Source organism: Diabrotica virgifera, chromosome 5 (assembly GCF_917563875.1).
Source record: "Diabrotica virgifera virgifera chromosome 5, PGI_DIABVI_V3a".
NCBI classification, from domain to species: Eukaryota; Metazoa; Arthropoda; class Insecta; order Coleoptera; family Chrysomelidae; genus Diabrotica; species Diabrotica virgifera.
This window is the reverse complement of record NC_065447.1, coordinates 163,589,318-163,608,471: the sequence shown is the minus strand read 5'-3', so window position 1 is coordinate 163,608,471 and position 19,154 is coordinate 163,589,318. Positions and strand designations below refer to the sequence as shown.

Below are 19,154 nucleotides of genomic sequence, written 5' to 3'. Positions count from 1 at the left end.
TGAACTACGCGTCACTGTTTGACACATGAAACTATTGTTATTGTTTTGTTTTCTTGACTTTTTATAAGCTTTGTCGATAAAATTGTGCAATTTTTCATGACAATAAAGCATATTTCTATTCAGCAGGCCTACGTCTCTCCGATGAGACTCCAATAAGAGTCGAAAATCGTCGATTCAGAGTGCTGGACTGCGCTCCGTATTCTAAGTGAAAAATAAGATTGTTTTGCCTTCGCATTGCAACTGAATAAAAATGGTATACATTTTTATTTTTATATTAGTATTACTCCTATAGAGTAACTAGGTTCATTTTCCGTTGGAACTTTACCAAGCTGCAGACGGGGGTTGTGAATTGCATAGTGTAGAATTCCTTCCCTTTTGTCTTCACTGCAGCATCCATTTGGCTTGCATATTGTAGAAGCCTTGGAGGTGTCACCAGGGAAATGGACCAATAAGTTTTCAATTTAATAATCTTTTAGTAATATTTTTAATATTTTTCAATATTATTAATGTCGCTATTAGGATTAGAAACTTTACATTTCAATTGCCAGATGACGCTAGTCACTCAGATAAACAGATAAACTCTCGTTGTTGGTCACTTTGAGTATGGAGGAGCAGGCCTACGTCTCTCCGATGAGACTCCAATAAGAGTCGAAAATCGTCGATACAGAGTGCTGGACTGCGCTCCGTATTCTAAGTGAAAAATAAGATTGTTTTGCCTCCGCATTGCAACTGAATAAAAATGGTATACATTTTTATTTTCATATTTCTATTCTATTCTACAGTGCGCTGAGCTCGTCGTAGCCGTTTAACCAGTCGAATATTTCTAACAGCATTATTTAAAATAGCTCTACCTTTTTTTCTATTTGTTCTAAAGTATTTATATTTGGTAGAATTGAACAAAACATGTTAAACAAGCTACAGGTTGAATTTAAAATTGAATGATGTGTTCATTATACTCTCAGTTGGTTCAAATAAAATTCACGTTTTTATACAATTTATTCTTAAATTTTATTAGCTTATTTTAAACGCAAACTTAAATTAAATTCAGGTTAAACTTTATTACAGCCTAGTGTACATATTCTTTATAAAATCAACAGAACTCCATTTAAACACTTCTCTATTATTAAAATGGAAGCCTCTGTAGCATGCGCAAGGACAAACATAAATGCATCTAAAACCTTTACTTGGCCTTAGCGAAAACCCAAAATGTGCGATACTCAACCGAAATCTACCGAACAATTCAAATATTTTACTTTAGATTTACGGCATCCTAGCGATGCCAACGACTTAATCCGTGTTTTACGATTTTCATGTATGACATGCTAGGCGACCTGTGGGCAAAATTGTTAGTAAATTTATACGAGTTGTAATGGTGTCATGTATTTCATGGCAACGACCGCAAAGGGCTAGCTAGCATCATGCCATTACTCAAGAGATATGCAAAATTGGCTTCGACAACACCACATACCCTTTCTTCCCAAAACCGATAATTCTCCTAACTTGCCAATGGCTCGCCCATAGAGGATTTTTGAGCTTTGCTGTCTAGGAAAGTTTATCATGAAGGCTGGAAAGTCCAAGACGGAGAACAATTAAAACGGCGAATTTACAAAAAAAAACTGAGAGAAATTGATCTGAATTCCGTCCAGGACCTCATGAGACATTTGAAGAAAGGACCCAGCAACACTCCTTATGGAAAAGTGGTCCCGGTCAAATTTAACGAATCTTTGATCAATGATAGTCCTCAGTGAGTAGATTAAAAAAGTTCATGGCACCTGGGTCTGAAAAACTATTATTCTCGAGCTACAGCCTTCTGAAATTCTTAAATTCAGGTACTCGGTTAGTGCACTAATTCACGGTCAAGTGAATGAAAATATCTATTACTGAAAGAAGACAGACTCATTTTCTTCATGCATATTTGCGTGTTTCATATAAATTCGTGGTCAAAAATGGATGCATCGTATTTTAGTCTTCAGAAAACCTTCGAAAATCCTCAGAAAACTGAAGAAGTGCGATAGAAAATGCGCTGCTAGAGTGACATAACAATTATCATGCTTTCATGAATGCTTCACACTTATCCAATACCAGCATAGCTGCACTTCCACCTTATCTTTAGAAAACTACTGAACAGTGGCGGATTTAGGGGGGGATTAGGGGAATTCCCCCCGTAACACACGGTCCAGAATTAAAGAAAAAAATGTTGAAACATGATTACTACACGTTGAAATATATTAGCTTACATGCAACTTACTACAGACAGACAAATTCAACCCAATTAACTTGACAGTTAGGAAAATAAAGGGAACTTATTGCACATGTTATTACCCATGTCTTTTATGTAATAGTTTGGGCTTATCTATTTTATAAATTTTGGGGTTGGTGTTTTATTGGAAGTCGCCCCACTCCCTCAAGGCAAATGTTCCGCCATTGCTACTGAAGTGTTCCGACAGGTCGTTAGTTAACACGACATAAATGATGCATCTAACGGAAATCAGCAAAATCTTAAGGTACAGATAGTCGAAGATGACATAAACCCGATTTTTCCATAGAAGATTGTAATTAACATTTCGCGTTTACCTACTACCCATGTATGTACTTTGTTTTTTCTTTTCGTATTGAGATCAAGTCCATTTTCTCTACTCATATCTGATATCCTGGAGATTATTCTTTGAGAATCATCTAAGCTATTTAAAAAAAAACTACTGCTTCGTCAACATATATCTAATAATTTTTAGAGGCACTCTATTCTGAATGCGTGAAAACGTGAGATGTTTTGTTCTGCTCTAGCAGCACTTATTGTGGTTGTTCCTCAATTTTCTGAAGGCACTTCAGTAGCAGTGGCGAAACGTTTGCCTTGGGAGAGGGGGGCGACTTCCAATAAAACACCAACCCCTAAATACATAAAATAGATAAACCCAAACTACAAGACATAGATAATAACATGTGCAATAAGGTCCCTTAATAATTTTCCTAACTGTCTAGTTAATTGGGTTGAATTTGTCTGTCTGTAGTAAGTTTCATGTTAGCTAATATATTTTTTATGTTTCAACAATTTTTTCTTTAATTCTGGACCGTGTTACGGGGGGAATTACCCTATTCCCCACTAGATCCGCCACTGTTCAGTAGTTTTCTAAAGATAAGGCGGAACTGCAGCTATGCTAGTATTAGAAAGTTTGAACCATTCATGAAAACATGATAATTCTTAAATCGCTGTAACAACACATTTTCTATCGCACTTCTTCAATTTTCTGAGTACTTTTCGGAAGTTTTCTGAAGATGAAAATACGATGCATCTATTTTTAACCACGAATTCATATGCAACACGCAAATATGCATGAAGAAAATGAGTCTTCTTTCAATAATATATATTTTCATTCACTTGACCGTGAATTAGTGCACTTAACGTAAACCGAGTACCTGAATTTAAGAACTTCAGACGGCTGTAGCTCGAGAATAATAGTTTTTCAGACATAGGTGCCCTGGACTTTTTTCATCTACTGACTGAGAACTATCATTGACCAAAGTTTCGTTAAATTTGACCGGGACCACTTTTCCATAAGGAGTGTTGCGGTGTCCTTTGCGTCTAGAAGAGGATAACACGCCATCCCACATAATTCGATAGTACAGTTTAGTTAAGTATTGAGTTATAATTTATAATAACTAGTTAGTGTTTAAATAAATTTCTTCATTAAAAACATCCGATAAATATTTTGTGCCAAAACTTTTAGTGCATACATTAATAGGCGGGTGGCTTTAGTCAAAAAAGTCGATTTCATATCCACAATTTGAAACTTGTTTTAATCGATAGATTGCGATGCCAATATGCTATGTTTAAAAGTTTACCGAAAATTTTCCAATGCAACCTATTTATTTACAACAATTTTTAAACAAATTATAAAAAATTGATTTTTTCCATTAAGCGGGTGTTTTTGGGCTTATTTTAAAAAGTGATGACCGAAAAAATAAGGCTGACTTAAAAGTACCGTCGAGAAGTAACTGTCAAAAAAATCTAAAAGTGATAGGGAGACTAAGGGTTAGAATGAAAATATGTTGATGATATTCATGTGTTCAAATGATTAGTGTACCACGTCACTTTATAACAAAAAACGTCACTTTTAGATTTATTTATGTTCAAACACATCCACACTTATGTACGGTAATGTATGGAAAGCCTACTTTAAGTAATATTTTAAGGAAATTAAACTAGAGCAGGCTAAAGTAAACTTTCTATACATCAATCTGACAGCAATATTTATTCTCAATTCCTAAAGAAATACATAGCTATACTAAATTCGCTCAGCCGAGATTCATTTTGACACATTCGGAATAGGAAACATACAACACAAAACTTCCTACCTCACACTATTAACTGCTCAAATCAACTTAATCTTATGGGGAAAAACAGTGACAGTTAAAGCATAATTATTGATTTATTGAATTATCTCGTTTATTATTACTTTTACTACAAATTTTAACCTATACAAAAATGAAGAGAATTAAATTTTGTACAATTTTGATCTCTTTCATTTTTTTGACAAAATCAATATTTAAGGTAGTACGTATGCGGTAAATGCGCTAGCGTAAGACCCGATTGATTTTAAAGCAATTGTTTTTGTTCAATATCTTCCCCATTTTCAACTTTTCGACAAAAAGTGTTAGGACTGAAATTGTTGCAATTACGATTTACTACAATTTTTCGAGAGAACCAGTGGCGGGTCTAAGAGGGGGGATGGGAAAATTCCCAACGGGGTCCAAAATTTAAAAAAAATTGTTGAAATATTAAAATATGTTAGCTGACATGAAACTTAATTATCGACAGACAAATTCAACCAATAAAACCCGCTAGTTAATAAAATTAAGTGAACTTAATCATATAAGTTATTATTTATGTCTTTTATGTACTTAGTTTGGTTGGTGTTTCATTAGAAGTTTCAAAAATTGTATAAAATATAATTCTCTCTATTTTTGTTTATGTACAATTATGTCGTAAAGTTAATAATAAATGAGACAATTCAATAATTATGCTTCCCCTCCGCTTCCACTATTTTCCTCGTTAACTCGGAGAATATTGATCGCATAAAAAAATTGTGGAAAAGAAATTGTAGGAAATTGCGTTTCCAACAATTTTAGTTCCTACCGTTTTTGTCGAAAAGTTGAAAATGGCGGAGATATTAAGCAACAACGGTTCTCCTTTAAAATCAATATGGCGGCTAATGCAACCGCGGAATTCAGTCGAGATTTTAAATTTACACTACTATTGATCTCCCCTAAAGGATAGAATTATAAAATTTGGGGCAGCTCGGAAAAAAGATTCAATTCGGTAATTATGCTCCCCCCACCACTTTTTACTATTTTCCCACTTAACTCGGAAAATATAAACCGCATTAAAAAAATTGTTAAAAAGAAATTGTAGGAAATCATATTTGGAACAATTTAAGTTGAAAATGGCGTAGATATTGAACAAAAACAATTGCTACAAAATCAATCAGGTCTTACGCTCGCGCCATTATCGCATACATACTACCTTAAATATTAACTTTAGCAAAAAAATTAAAGAAACTAAAAATTGTGTAGAATTCAATTCTCTATATTTTTGTATAGGAACATTTTTGTCGTAAAACTAACAATAAACGAGATAATTCAATAATTATGCTCTATTTATATATAACTGTCACTATTTTCCGCTATAACTCGGAAAATATCGATGGCACGAAAAAATTGTAAAAATAGAAATGATAGACAATTACATTTTCAACAATTTTGCTTGTTATACTTTTTGTCGAAAAGTTGAAAATGGTGGAGATATTGAGCAAAAACGGTTCTCGTTTAAAATCAAGATGCCGGCTAACGCAATGGCGGAATTCAGTCGAGATTTTAAATTTACGCTACTATTGACCCCATCTAAAGAATAAAAAAATAAAATTTGGGGCAGCTCCTAATGCAAGGTTAGGCCTGTTATTCGTCTAACCCGACTGGACTATACGGATTTTAACAGGGAAAACCCGCATCCACCACTGGTGAATTACCAATTGCGTACTGCCGGTATTACTTCTTGAGATCAAAGCGCCGACAGAGGAGTGGTTTTACTGTGGAACCTCTATACTGTGACTGCGTTAACCATCGAAAGATGATCGAACTTCTGAGAACAACTGGAATTGACAAACAAGACGTGCGAATTATAGATTGGCAACAAACAGCAACAATTGAAATAGAGCACACAACATCCCAGGATATACAGATCCGACGAGGAGTGCGACAGGTTTGCGTCTTATCACCGCTATCATTTAAACAACTGGAATTGACAAACAAGACGTGCGAATTATAGATTGGCAACAAACAGCAACAATTGAAATAGAACACACAACATCCCAGGATATACAGATCCGACGAGGAGTGCGACAGGTTTGCGTCTTATCACCGCTATCATTTAATCTGTATTTGGAGTCTATATTCAAGGTCCAAGGTGGAATCAAGATTAACGGAACCAGCTTAGAAAACATTAGGTACGCTGATGATACCGTCCTAATAGCAGGAATGTACAAGAACTACAAAATATAATAAATGCGGTAGTCCGTCAAAGCGAAATGTTGGGTTTACATCTAAACCCAATAAAGTTGGGTTCCATAAAATAATTGGGAGTAAATGTCAATAGCCAGTGTAAACACTCATGGGAATGAAAATATTTTTTACAAGATCAGGCCTTAGTCTGGACCTCAGAATCTGAATGATCAGATGTTACGTTTTTTCTGTCTTGGTGTACCTACGGCTGTAAAAGTTGGACAATGGACTCATGAAACAGAAAAACGAGTAGATGCCTTTGAGATCTATATACAGGGTGGGGCATTAGTGTGACAAAGTCCAATTACTCGTTTGTCGTAAGAGATACGAAAAAAAGTTATTTAGGTAAAAGTGGGGGCACTGATAGGACCAAAATTTAAAAATATTCTCAAATATACAGGGGCGTGCGTATTTACAGGGTGACACAAACTTAAGTTTTTTTAAATGGAACACCCTGTATATTTTTGCATTTTTGGATTCTCCTCAATGTTTCCATTCTTAAAATATATCGTTTTTTAATATTATACGAGGTAGTTTAAAAGATAATTACGTATTTTTGTTAATTTCGTAGCAATATTTACACCCCGTAGAATTGTAGTAATTTGACATCAAATTTTTATTTAATGTTCTAACGATTTTTAATATAGTCTACTATTGTTAAACATTAACAGTATAGCGAAATGTTAAATTTTAGTATACAGGGTTGGTCGAAACTCGGAATGAGTATTTTCTTAGTTTTCTTAAGGGGGGGGGGGTATGGTTTGAAATATTTAATTTTTTTTATTATTTCAAATAAAAGTGCATACTTTCAAGAATATACTCTGAAAATTTTAAAATAATCGGAGTAAAATTACCAGAGATACAGGGTGTTGAATATCCCTACCTTCGACTCGCTTTGCCGCGACTTCTCGCCAGCACGCTTGAGCGTAGTGAGAAACGTTAAACAACTGTTCGCCTTCTCTTTTGTAGATTATTCCTCGATTCAAAAAACATATTCCAATGTGCATCAATTTACGATTTGGCAGACAAATAAGAAGATGAAGATGCAGTTGTCAAAACTTTAAACGCATTTTTCTCAAAACTGCTTTTTCAAATGCGGTGGACATTGTAACTGAAAAACTACTACGCCGATCTACCTGATATTTTGCATAGATTTTCTTTAGACATTTCGTGAGGTAACAAAGTCGAGATATTTTTCTTTTCTAGCTTATTTTTTGTTCAACAATAATAAATCTGTTGATTTTCACAAAATTTTTACCAAAAATTTAATTTTTTTGATTTTTGAGTGATACCAAAAATTCAAAAATCATTAAAAATAAAAAAAACTCGACGTTGTGACCTCGTGAAACTCATAAGCTAATAAAATCTTTTTGAATTTTTTGTTTCGTATGATCGAGTGTCGAGTTCTGATGTCCACCGCAAAATCCATTTTTTTGTGAGCTGCCTGTCAAAATTTGTCACCAATGGATTATTTTTCAATATTTTCAATTGAATTTTTTTTCTAACATATTCTTTGAATTGTACTTAATATGCTTATTTAAGTTAAAAATAAAATAATTCTACCATAGCTTCGAAAAAAATTCACAAAAATGTGCTTGATATGTTGATTTCAAACCATACCCCCTCCTTAAATGAAACACCCTGTATTTTAGTATTGTAATGAAATGATATTTTATGGTACTTTTTTATTTTTTAAGCATTCTCTATACCTAAGTGCTTTAATTTGTAAGTTATTCGTGATTCTTTAAACCAAACAATAATTGCAAGAAAAATTACGTGAAATTTTATTAGGTGGCCGTGAAAATATTCAATCAAAAATAATTTTTCGAAAAAAAAAAATATATCATAGTGTAGCCTAATCCTTAATTTATTAATATTGGATGAGATATCCAAATAAATTCGTAGTTAAGATTGTTGGTGCGCAAAATATTAATTCTTCTTTGAGTGCCTCTCCTATCGGAGATTGGATATCATTAGGGCGATTCTAATTTTATTTACTGCTGTTTTGAACAATTCGTTAGTGGTACAGCCAAACCACTCTCTCAAATTTTTCATCCAGGACATTCTTCTACGGCCTGGATTTCTTCGTCCTTGGATTTTTCCTTGCATTATATTTTGTAGGAATGTGTACTTTTGTCCTCTCATCAGGTGGCCTAAGTATTCAAGTTTTCTCTTTTTTTTATATTCAGTAGAACTTCTGGCTCGTTATTTATTCTGCGTATTACTTCTTCATTTGTAATTTTATCCACTCAACTTATTCTTAGTATACGGCGGTAGCACCACATCTTAAAGCTTTCAAGATTTTTAATATTCCTCTGTTTAAGAGTCCATGACTCAACACCGTAGAGCAAAGTACTGAATACATAGCATTTTAACATTCTAGTTCGTAGATGAATACTAATATCACGATTACAAAATAATTTTTTCATTTTTATAAAAGTAGACCTGGCAATTTCAATACGTCTTTTTATCTCGTGATTTTGGTCACCTGTTTCATTGACAAGGGTTCCCAAGTATTTGTATTCGTTTACTTTTTCAAGTTAGGTACCGTTTATTGTGATACTAGTGTCATTTATTGGATTCTTACTGAAGGTCATATTTTTGTTTTTTTTTTGACGTTATGCCGTAGTTATTACATATCTCATTCATACTTTCAACTAGATGTTGTAGATCTTCCGCTGTTCTTGCCATTATCACAGTATCGTCAGCATATCGAATGTTATTGATAACTTCTCCATTGACTATTATCCCTTCGTTTGCATATGAGAGAGCTTCTTGGCATATTTGTTCGCTGTAGATATTAAACAAGAGCGGTGACAATATACAACCCTGTCGTACCCCTCTACGTATTTCTATTTCGTCCGATGTTTGGTCTTCTATTTTTATATTAGCTCGCTGATTCCAGTACAGATTTAATATTATTTGTATGTCTCTGGTGTCAATGTTTTTATTCTCCAGGATTTCTTTGAGTTTACTGTGGCGTACTTTGTCAAAGGCCTTTTCAAAGTCTATAAAGCAGGCGTGTACCTCTTGGTTAACATCTAGGCATCTCTGTGTTAGAACGTTCAAGGCAAAGAGAGCATCCCTTGTACCTAATCCTTTTCTGAATCCCATCTGTGTATCGTTAATATCGATGTCTAGTTTTTGATAGATTCGGTTGTGGATGACTCTAAGAAATATTTTAAGCAGGTGACTCATCAAGGAGATTGTTCGATGATCTGAACATTGCATTGCCTTAGTTTTATTCGGTATGGTGACAAACGTAGACAGCAACCATTCTTGCGGTATTATACCAGTACTGTATATTGTATTGAATATATGCAATATTATGAGTACGGATTTATCATTCAAAAGCTTCAGCAGTTCTGTAGGGATTTCATCAGGTCCAAAATATTAATAAAAACATACAATATTCTACCTAGTCGGCTATGACACTAAATTTCCTTAATGATTTGACATTATACTATTTTTATAGTTCCAGTTGCTTTGCTACCATTACTAATATGAATTTTTCTAATGAGGAACTGATAAGATTTTTGTGCTAATGGAGTATAACAAAAATGTGCTACTAGCAATAAGAATTTTTCATCATTCCCTGATAGACGACAACTAAGAAGAGAAACGTTTAAAACTATACTAGAACGGTTTCAACGGACTGGACACTTAGATTATGATAAATCTGATCGAACAAAAACTATTGTAAGTGAAGAAAACAGGAATTAAATGTAATCCTTAGTGTCACTGAGGATCTGCATATTAGTACAACTGTTCTTACAATCTAAGTATCTAGTCTGTTGAAACCGTTTTAGTATACTTTCAAAAGTTTCTCTTTTTGGTTGTCGTCTATCACGGAATTGCTGATGATAAATTTTTATTGCAATTAGCTCATTTTTGGTATACTCTCCTAGCACAAAGCCATTTTAATCAGTTCCTCATTAGACAAAATAAATATTAGTAATGGTAACAAATCAACTGGAACTATATAAATAGTATAATGTCAAATGTTTAAGAAAATTTTGTGTCATAGATTAGATTATTCTAGATTATTATGTATTTTTTTTTTCGAAAAATTATTTTTGATTGGATATTTTCACGGCCACCTAATAAAATTTCACGTAATTATTGTTGCAATTAATATTTAGCTTAAAGAATCACGAATAACTTACAAATTAAAGCACTTAGGTATAGGGAATGCTTAAGAAATAAAAAAGTACCATAAAATATCATTTCATTACAATACTAAAATACAGGGTGTTCCATTTAAGAAAACTCAGAAAATACTCATTCCGAGTTTCGGCCTACCCTGTATACTAAAATTAAACATTTTGCTATACTGTTAATGATTAACAGTAGTAGACTATATTAAAAATCGTTTGAATATAAATAGAAAATTTGATGTCAAATCACTACAATTCTACAGGGTGTAGATGTTGCTACGAAATTAACAAAAAAACGTAATTAACTTTTAAACTACCTCGTATAATATTACAAAACCATATATTTAAAAAAAAGGAAACATTGAGGATAATCCAAAAATGTAAAAATATACAGGGTGTTCCATTTAAAAAAAAACATAAGTTTGTGTCACTGTGTCAATACGCACGCCCCTCTATATTTGAAAATATTTTTAAATTATGGTACTATGTGTGCCCCAACTTTTACTTAAATAACTTTTTTTCGTATCTCTTACGACAAACGAGTAATTGGACTTTGTCACACTAATGCCCACCCTGTATACCGAAGGATGATGGGAATTGCATTGGTACAAGTTAACAATGAGGTACTTCCGCGCATGAGTAAACAAAAAGATTTACTAAGAATAAAATCAAAGAAAGGAATATACAATACTTGGGTCATGTGGTGAGAGGTGAAAAATATGAATAACTTCGAATCATATTGAAAGGTAAAGTACAGGGCGAAAGATCAGTAGGAAGACGCCAGAATTCGTGACAGTTTCCAAAGCTACAATTGTCATTAGGATCGCCAACCTTTGAAAGGAGACGGCGCAATAAAAAGAAGATAGACTGGGTTTTATTCCACGCAGTTTTAAAGATATCTTTGTCAAAAATCTATTTAATACATCGATGGATGGGACAATTCTTAAGGAGAAAAGGATGGTAATATAAGCAAAATATGAAAGATGAAGTGGTTTTCAATCCTAATAGCAATATTAATAATATTTAAAAATATTAAAATATTACCAAAAGATTTTTAAATTGAAAACTTATTGGTCCATTTTCTTGGTAACACCTCCAAGGCTTCTAAAATTTGCAAGCCAGATGGACGCTGAAGCGAAGAAGACAAGAGGGAATTCAAAAACTTACAATTCACGACCCCGTGTGTTCAGCTGGTAAATTCCAACAGAAACCTAGTTTAGTCACATAGTCCATTCACGTCAGTTGCGGTGTGGGGGATAAACTCTCGGTGTTGGTCACTTGTATGGAGCAGCAGGCCTACGTTCTCTCCGATGAGACTCCAACAAGAGTCGAAAATCGTCGATTCAGAGTGCTGGATTGCGCTCCAAATTCTAAATGAAAAATAAGATTGTTTTGCCTTCGCATTGCAACTGAAAAAAAATGGAATTTTTATTTTATTTTTATATTGGTCGTTACTTCTTTGAGTAACTAGGTCCATTTTCTGTTGGAATTTACCAGCTGAACAGACGGGGTCGTGAATTGTAAGTTTTTTGAATTCCCTCTTGTCTTCTTCGCTTCAGCATCCATCTGGCTTGCAAATTTTAGAAGCCTTGGAGGTGTTACTAAGAAAATGGACCAATAAGTTTTCAATTTAAAAATCTTTTAGTAATATTTTAATATTTTTAAATATTATTAATATTGCCATTAGGATTGAAAACTACTTCATCTTTCAATTGCCAGATGATGCTAGTCACCTTGTCCATTCAAGTCAGTTGCGGTGTGGGGGATAAATTCTCGGTGTTGGTCACTTAGAGTATGGAGCAACATGCCTACGTTCTCTCCGATGAGACTTCAACAAGAGTCGAAAATCGTCGATTCAGAGTGCTGGATTGCGCTCCGTATTCTAAATGAAAAATAAGATTGTTTTGCCTTCGCATTGCAACTGAATAAAAATGGAATTTTTAATTTATTTTTATAAGCAACATATTTATGTTAAATCTGTGGACTAGTATTTGCAGACTATCTTCGTGGTCATAATAGGAGGTCCAGACAACACGATCGCTAAAAAGCTTGGAAGAATAAGTCAGGACCGACCGCGAATTGGGCGGTTGAATGGAGTTGAGCCCGAATTAGGGGTATTAAAAACAGAAAAATGGCAATAGGTCGCCAGAAATAGAACAGAATATGAGGAATCTTGAAACAGGCCAGGGTCCCCAAAGTATTGTCGAGACAAAGACGATTTTAATATTATACAGGGTGTCCAGAAACTCTACCGACAAACGAAGACAGGACATTCCTCAGGTAATTTTAAGACAATTTAACCAAATTCACCTAGTCCGAAAATGCTTCCTAAGGGAGCTAGAGCTCTTTGAAAATGGCGCCTTGTAATTAGTTTTTCTTAAATACCTCCCGAACGCTTCTAGTTAGAAAAACAAAAATTGGTACGCATTCAGAGATAAATGGATTCGATCCATTGCGAATTTATAGTACCGGTCATAGGCGTCCGTTTTGGATAGGGTAACGGTTATTTTATCGCATAACTTTTTTGTCTTTAAATTTTAAGCATTTTTCACTTTGGATTATTAAATTTTGCGGTATGCTAGTACTAAAAAGTACTCTTAATTTAAGTCGGTAGGACACACCGTGTTCTAGAAAAATCGATTTGAAAATTGTTCGTCTCTTTAATTTGAAAAAAAAAATGAATTTTTTTTTTCAAAATAAACGGTGCAAAAAAAACTTAAAGCAAAACTAACTTTTACTACTAGAATACCTCATAATTTAATAACCTAGTGTCAAAAATGCTTAAAAATTAAAGACAAAAAAGTTATGTGATAAAATAACCGTTGACCTACCCAAAACCGACGCATATGAATGATACTAGAAACTCGCAATTAATGAAATCGATTCATCTCTGGAATATAATTAAACGTACAAGTTTTCGTTTTTCTAAATAGTTTTTTTTTGAATTTTTTTTTGACAGCATACCGCACACATCTTATGGAAAATATAATGTCACTCAAATGAAATAAAATTTACATGAATAGATGCGTCCTGAAATTTCAATAATTTGATACCACTCATTGCGCCAACCCTGTATTTTGATTAACAAGAGCGTAAATTGATAAAAATAAATCTAAAATCAAATAGGAATGTACGTGTGTCAAAGAGAGAAAAAAGATCTTGTGATTCGCTTACTCCATAAATCTTTCTGAGGGATTAAGGCAATGGCTTACTCTTATCTTTTCCTATTATTATTGATAATAAAGTAGGTATAATTTGGTTAGTTGTACCGCCTCTAATCGGCTTAAGCTAGTGGTGAATAGACTGTTTTCAATAGCCTCTAGACTAATATTATTTATGAATGCCAGTTTTATGGACTTCAAAATGCGATTTCGATAAACTTTAATTACAATTGAAATTTCAGGACGCATCTATTCATGTAAATTTTATTTCATTTGAGTGACATTATATTTTCCATAAGATGTGTGCGGTGTCCGTAAAAAACGAAAAATTTTCAAATCGATTTTTCTAGAAAACGGTGTATCCTATCGACTTAAAACAAGAGTACCTTTTTGTACAAGAATACCTCACAATTTAATAATCCAGCGTCAAAAATGCTTAAAAGTTAAAGACCAAAAAGTTATGCGATAAAGTAACCGTTGCCCTAAGGTTGCTCTAATAAGAAAATCCAATCCGCTAAGGAAAGATCCTGGAGAGAATTCTGTGAAAACATTGAAAGTGTACCTGAAAGCGCCAGGGTTAACAGAATCCCCAAAAGAGATAACATTAACAAACCCAAGTCAATGAAATTGCCCAATGGGAAGTATACGGACACAGAGAAGGAGGCTGTAGAGCATCTTTTAAGTGTTCACTTTCCACGGTCGACGCAATTGACTGGTAATAACAATCATCAAGCAAACAATAGCCCAACCAAAAGGGACTGGCTGACCTCTAACGAGATATTTGATTCTCACAAGGTCAGATGGGCTATTGAAACTTTTGAACCTTATAAAACTGCGGGACCAGATGGTATATTTCCTAAGCTTCTCCAGGAGGATCTGGAAATAATCATGGGTCCCCTGATCACAATAGTTAGAGCTAGCCATGCTCTGGGATACATTCCCAAAGCTTGGAGAATGGCAAGGGTGGCGTTTATTCCCAAACCAGGAAAAACAGATTACACCTTAGCAAAATCCTACAGGCCTATAAGTCTGACCTCATTCATGTTAAAAACCATGGAAAAAATCTTGAATGAACACATCAAGAAAAACAATTTAAATGAAAATCCACTGCACCAACGGCAATGGGCGTATCAGGCTGGGAAATCAGGTGAAGCCGCCCTGTACAATCTAGTGTCGGAACTCGAAAGGAGTCTGCATCAGAAAGAAGTCGCCCTTGCTGCATTTTTAGATATAGAAGGTGCATTTGATAATACCTCAATCGAGTCTATACAAAGCGCACTGATGAGGAAGAAAATCAACAACACAACATGCAAGTGGATTATTCAGATGCTTCAGAGCAGAATAATATCCACAGATACGCATGAAGATACCAAAATCTGAGGGCAACTAAGGGATGCCCTCAAGGCGGTGTATTGTCACCGTCATTATGGAACATAGTTGTCAATGATCTGATTCATGGGCTAAGCGCCCAAGGAATCTGGGTCCAGGGTTTCGCAGATAATATCGTAATAGTAACTAGGGGAATATTTCCCAGCACTGTTGCGTGTCAGATGCGATATGCCCTTCACTACATAGAGAACTGGTGTCTGAAAGAGAACCTCTCCGTGAACCCTTCTAAAACTAAACTGGTAGCCTTTACAAATAAGAGGAAGCTTACTGGACTGAGTGAGCTGAAATTATTTGGAGAGGTACTGGAAAGAACCAATGAGGTTAAGTATCTAGGGGTAACCCTGGATTCGAAACTCAATTGGAATACTCATATTACCAATATAACCAATAGGGCTAAACAACTCTTCTGTAACTGCAGACGAGTTGTAGGTAAAACCTGGGGATTGAAACCAAAGGTGATATGTTGGTTGTACACATCAGTGATACGACCGACAGTCACTTATGGGTCAGTACTCTGGTGGAGAAAGACGGTTTTGCAATCTTGTGTGACCACTCTCACCACCCTACAAAGACAAGCGCTTCTAAATATAACAGGAGCCTTGAATAGTACAGGAACGGCTTCATTAGAGGCTATCACAGGTCTCCCTCCGCTGGAATTATATATTTCGGCGGTAGCCTTTATGACCATCCTGAGACTCAAAGCAAACAATACTTGGAGGCCAAATTATGTATTGAATAGCCACACAAACATTACTGGGACTATACTTGAGGAATCCATCTTTATGATGAACTCAGATATGATGACACCAGAACTAATCTTCACTGAGAAGATTAACACAATTATACCATCTAGAGAACAAAAAGTCCCAAATATTAATGGGGACTTAATATGGTTCACTGATGGATCTAAAACTGCCCATGGTACTGGATCAGGAGTCTTTTGGCAAACATGCAACTATAATAAATCTTACAGCCTAGGTCAACATACAACGGTGTTCCAGGCTGAAGTTTTTGCTTTGGTGGCCTGCATTGATGAAAAGACCCTAAAGCTAAGAGAATCAACATTTACACAGATAGCCAATCGGCTATTCTGGCTGTAAAGAACCCTCTCACCAAATCAAAACTGCTGAGAAACTGCAAAGATCTCCTCAATAACCTGGCAAAAGACAATAAAGTGTCTTTAATATGGGTACCGGGTCATGAAGGGGTGCATGGGAACGAACGAGCAGATATGTTAGCGAAACAAGGCTCGAGAGAAACTTTTGAAGGCCCTGAACCTTTCTGTGGCATCACTAAAGATGTTATGAAAAAACGAGGTTCAAAAATGGCTGATAAGGAATCATCAAAATAAATGGAGAACCACTCAAGGGCAAATCCAGATTAAAAAAATAATTAAAAATATTGATAAAAAACTCTCGAACAGTTTGTTGAACCCCAATAAACGAGAGATCAAAACGGTCACTGAAATGGTGACTGGACATTGCCGTTTAAGAAATCACCTATACAAACTAGGTAAGGTGAATGAACCATGGTGCAGAAAGTGCGAAATGGAAGAAGAAACTGCCATACACATACTATGCCATTGCAGTGTGCTAGGTGATGTAAGGCAGGACTTCACTGGTGAAATGAGGCTTGAACCAGAAGAGATCCTAAAACTACCAATAAGAAAACTGTTGGTCTTCGTTGAGGCCACAGGACTTATTAAAGCTTAAGGAGAAGAACAGAGTTGGGTACAAAGGTCTTATGACCAAGTGCCAGAGACTAACGAGTCTCGCCTGAGTTAAGAAGAAGAAGAAGAAGAATCGTTACCTTACCCAAAACGGACGCCTATGACCGGTACTAGAAATTTGCAATGGATGGAATCGATTTATCTCTGGAAGATAAATACGCATACCAATTTTTGTTTTTCTAAATAGAAGCGTTCCGGATGTATTTAAGAAAAACTAATTCCAAGACGCCATCTTCAAATAGCTCTAGCTCCCTTAGGAAGCGTTTTCGGACTAAGTGAATTGGATTAAATTGTCTTAAAATCTCCCGTATTCGTTTGTAGGTAGAGTTTCTGGACACCCTGTATAGGGTGGAAAGCACTTAAGGAATAAAATTATGTCTGTCCTTGCTTTAATAAATTTTAGAAAACGCTGAGACCCGTCGACTTGCGTTTTTTTGAACATAAATTTAAATGTACGGGGTAATTCACACAAGCCTAACATATTTCATCAGCTTTATTTTTAATGGAACACCCTGTATATTTTTATATTTTTAAAAGCTGCCGAACGACCTGATTTCAACAAACTATATTATGTATGGTGTATTATGAATAATACAGGGTGAAAATTTGAAATTACAATTTATGTAAACCACTTGTGGAATCAAATTTTTTTGTGTCCTTTGTGAACTAAACATCATGGACTATGTTAGCCTTGGGTGAATTACCCTATATATTTATATTTATGTTTATAAAGCGCTCATTTAAATTTAAATGTTGACGTGTCTCAGCAATTTTTATAATTTCCAAAGTAAAAACACAAAAATTTTATTCCACAAGTCGTTTCAATACTTTATAATTTTAAAAGTTCACCCTGTATTATTCATATTACACCCTGCATGATACAATTCGTTGAAATCAGATTGTTAAGCAGATTTTAAAAATATAAAAATATACAGGGTGTTCCGTTAAAAATAAAGCTTATGGACTACACTAGGCTTCCGTGAATCACCCTGTACATTTAAATTTATGTTTAGAAAGCGCAAATTTACATATAAAAATCGACGAGTCTCAGCGTTTTTTATAATTGTTGAAAACAAGGACAGAAATAATTTTATTCCAGAAGTGTCTTCCACCCTGTATAACTTAACCTAACGCTTTTAAATGAACACCTAAACTTTAGGAATTGTTAATGAATATCGCTGTTATTATTTAAAAAATAAAGCAACCTTTCGATCTCCTCTGTTTTCTTCTTTGCTTCAAATTCTGCTCGCTCCTTTTCCTCCTGTTCTCTAACCTTCTTCTCCAATCGATCTCTAACAATCTCTCTCCTTTTAATAGAAGCATCACTAAGATGTTTGCTTCTATCAAAATCCACTTTAATATTAACTTCTAAAGTGGCATCATCATCTTTATGGACTAGTTTCATATTTTTAAAAGCATCCATAGTTTTTGTAAATCCTATATAGTCCTTAAACTGAACATACCCTTCAAAAAATTCAGTTTGGTCAAAGGAAGAATTCTTCATTCCAGAAATGTGCTCCTTCATCTTTTTCCTGTAAGGATCACATATGGGTATGTCTACAAACCTGATATGCCCAAATTTCTCGAACACCCTGTAGAATATTTTCTCTGATGGTGTTATGTCTTCATCACCTAAGCAAAAATAATTATTACTTAAAAAACAATATATAACCAACATGAAAAATATATTAATAATACCAACAAATAATACTGACAATATTGTTTTAAAAGTAAAAAAAAACTGAAAGAAATACAATAAATTAAATATCAATTATTATCATAATTTGCATTATAAAGTCACTATACACTGAGACGAAATGCAGCATGACACACAATGGGATCAACAGTGACGAATTTGACGTACTTAATGGAGTCAGATGGATGCATGCTTTTTCCATTTCTTTTTAACATAGCTATAGACTATGTTCTCTCCAAACTAGACTCCGACACAAGAGGGATACATAGAATGTTAACCAAATGCCTAAGCGATCTAGAATATGCGGACGATATCTGCCTATTAGGACAAAGGTTCCAACATGTGGCTGACCAATTGGAAACACTTTCTACTGAAGCCAATAAAATAGTTTTGAAAATAAATATTAGTAAAACCAAGTCCCTGAGAATAGATGGCAAGAAACAACACGCTATTTACTATCTACAATA

The 19,154-nt window shown here is 34.5% G+C and overlaps 1 protein-coding gene across 1 annotated transcript in view; it reads right to left on the bottom strand.

Annotated features, from left to right (window-relative positions):
- LOC114334973 (A-kinase anchor protein 17A) overlaps positions 1-19,154 on the bottom strand; it is a 74,901-nt gene that overhangs the window by 38,569 nt on the left and 17,178 nt on the right. The window contains exon 2 of the mRNA XM_050651642.1: positions 18,197-18,623. Within this exon, the coding sequence (XP_050507599.1) occupies positions 18,197-18,623 (427 nt within the window). The remainder of the gene's footprint in view (positions 1-18,196; positions 18,624-19,154) is intronic.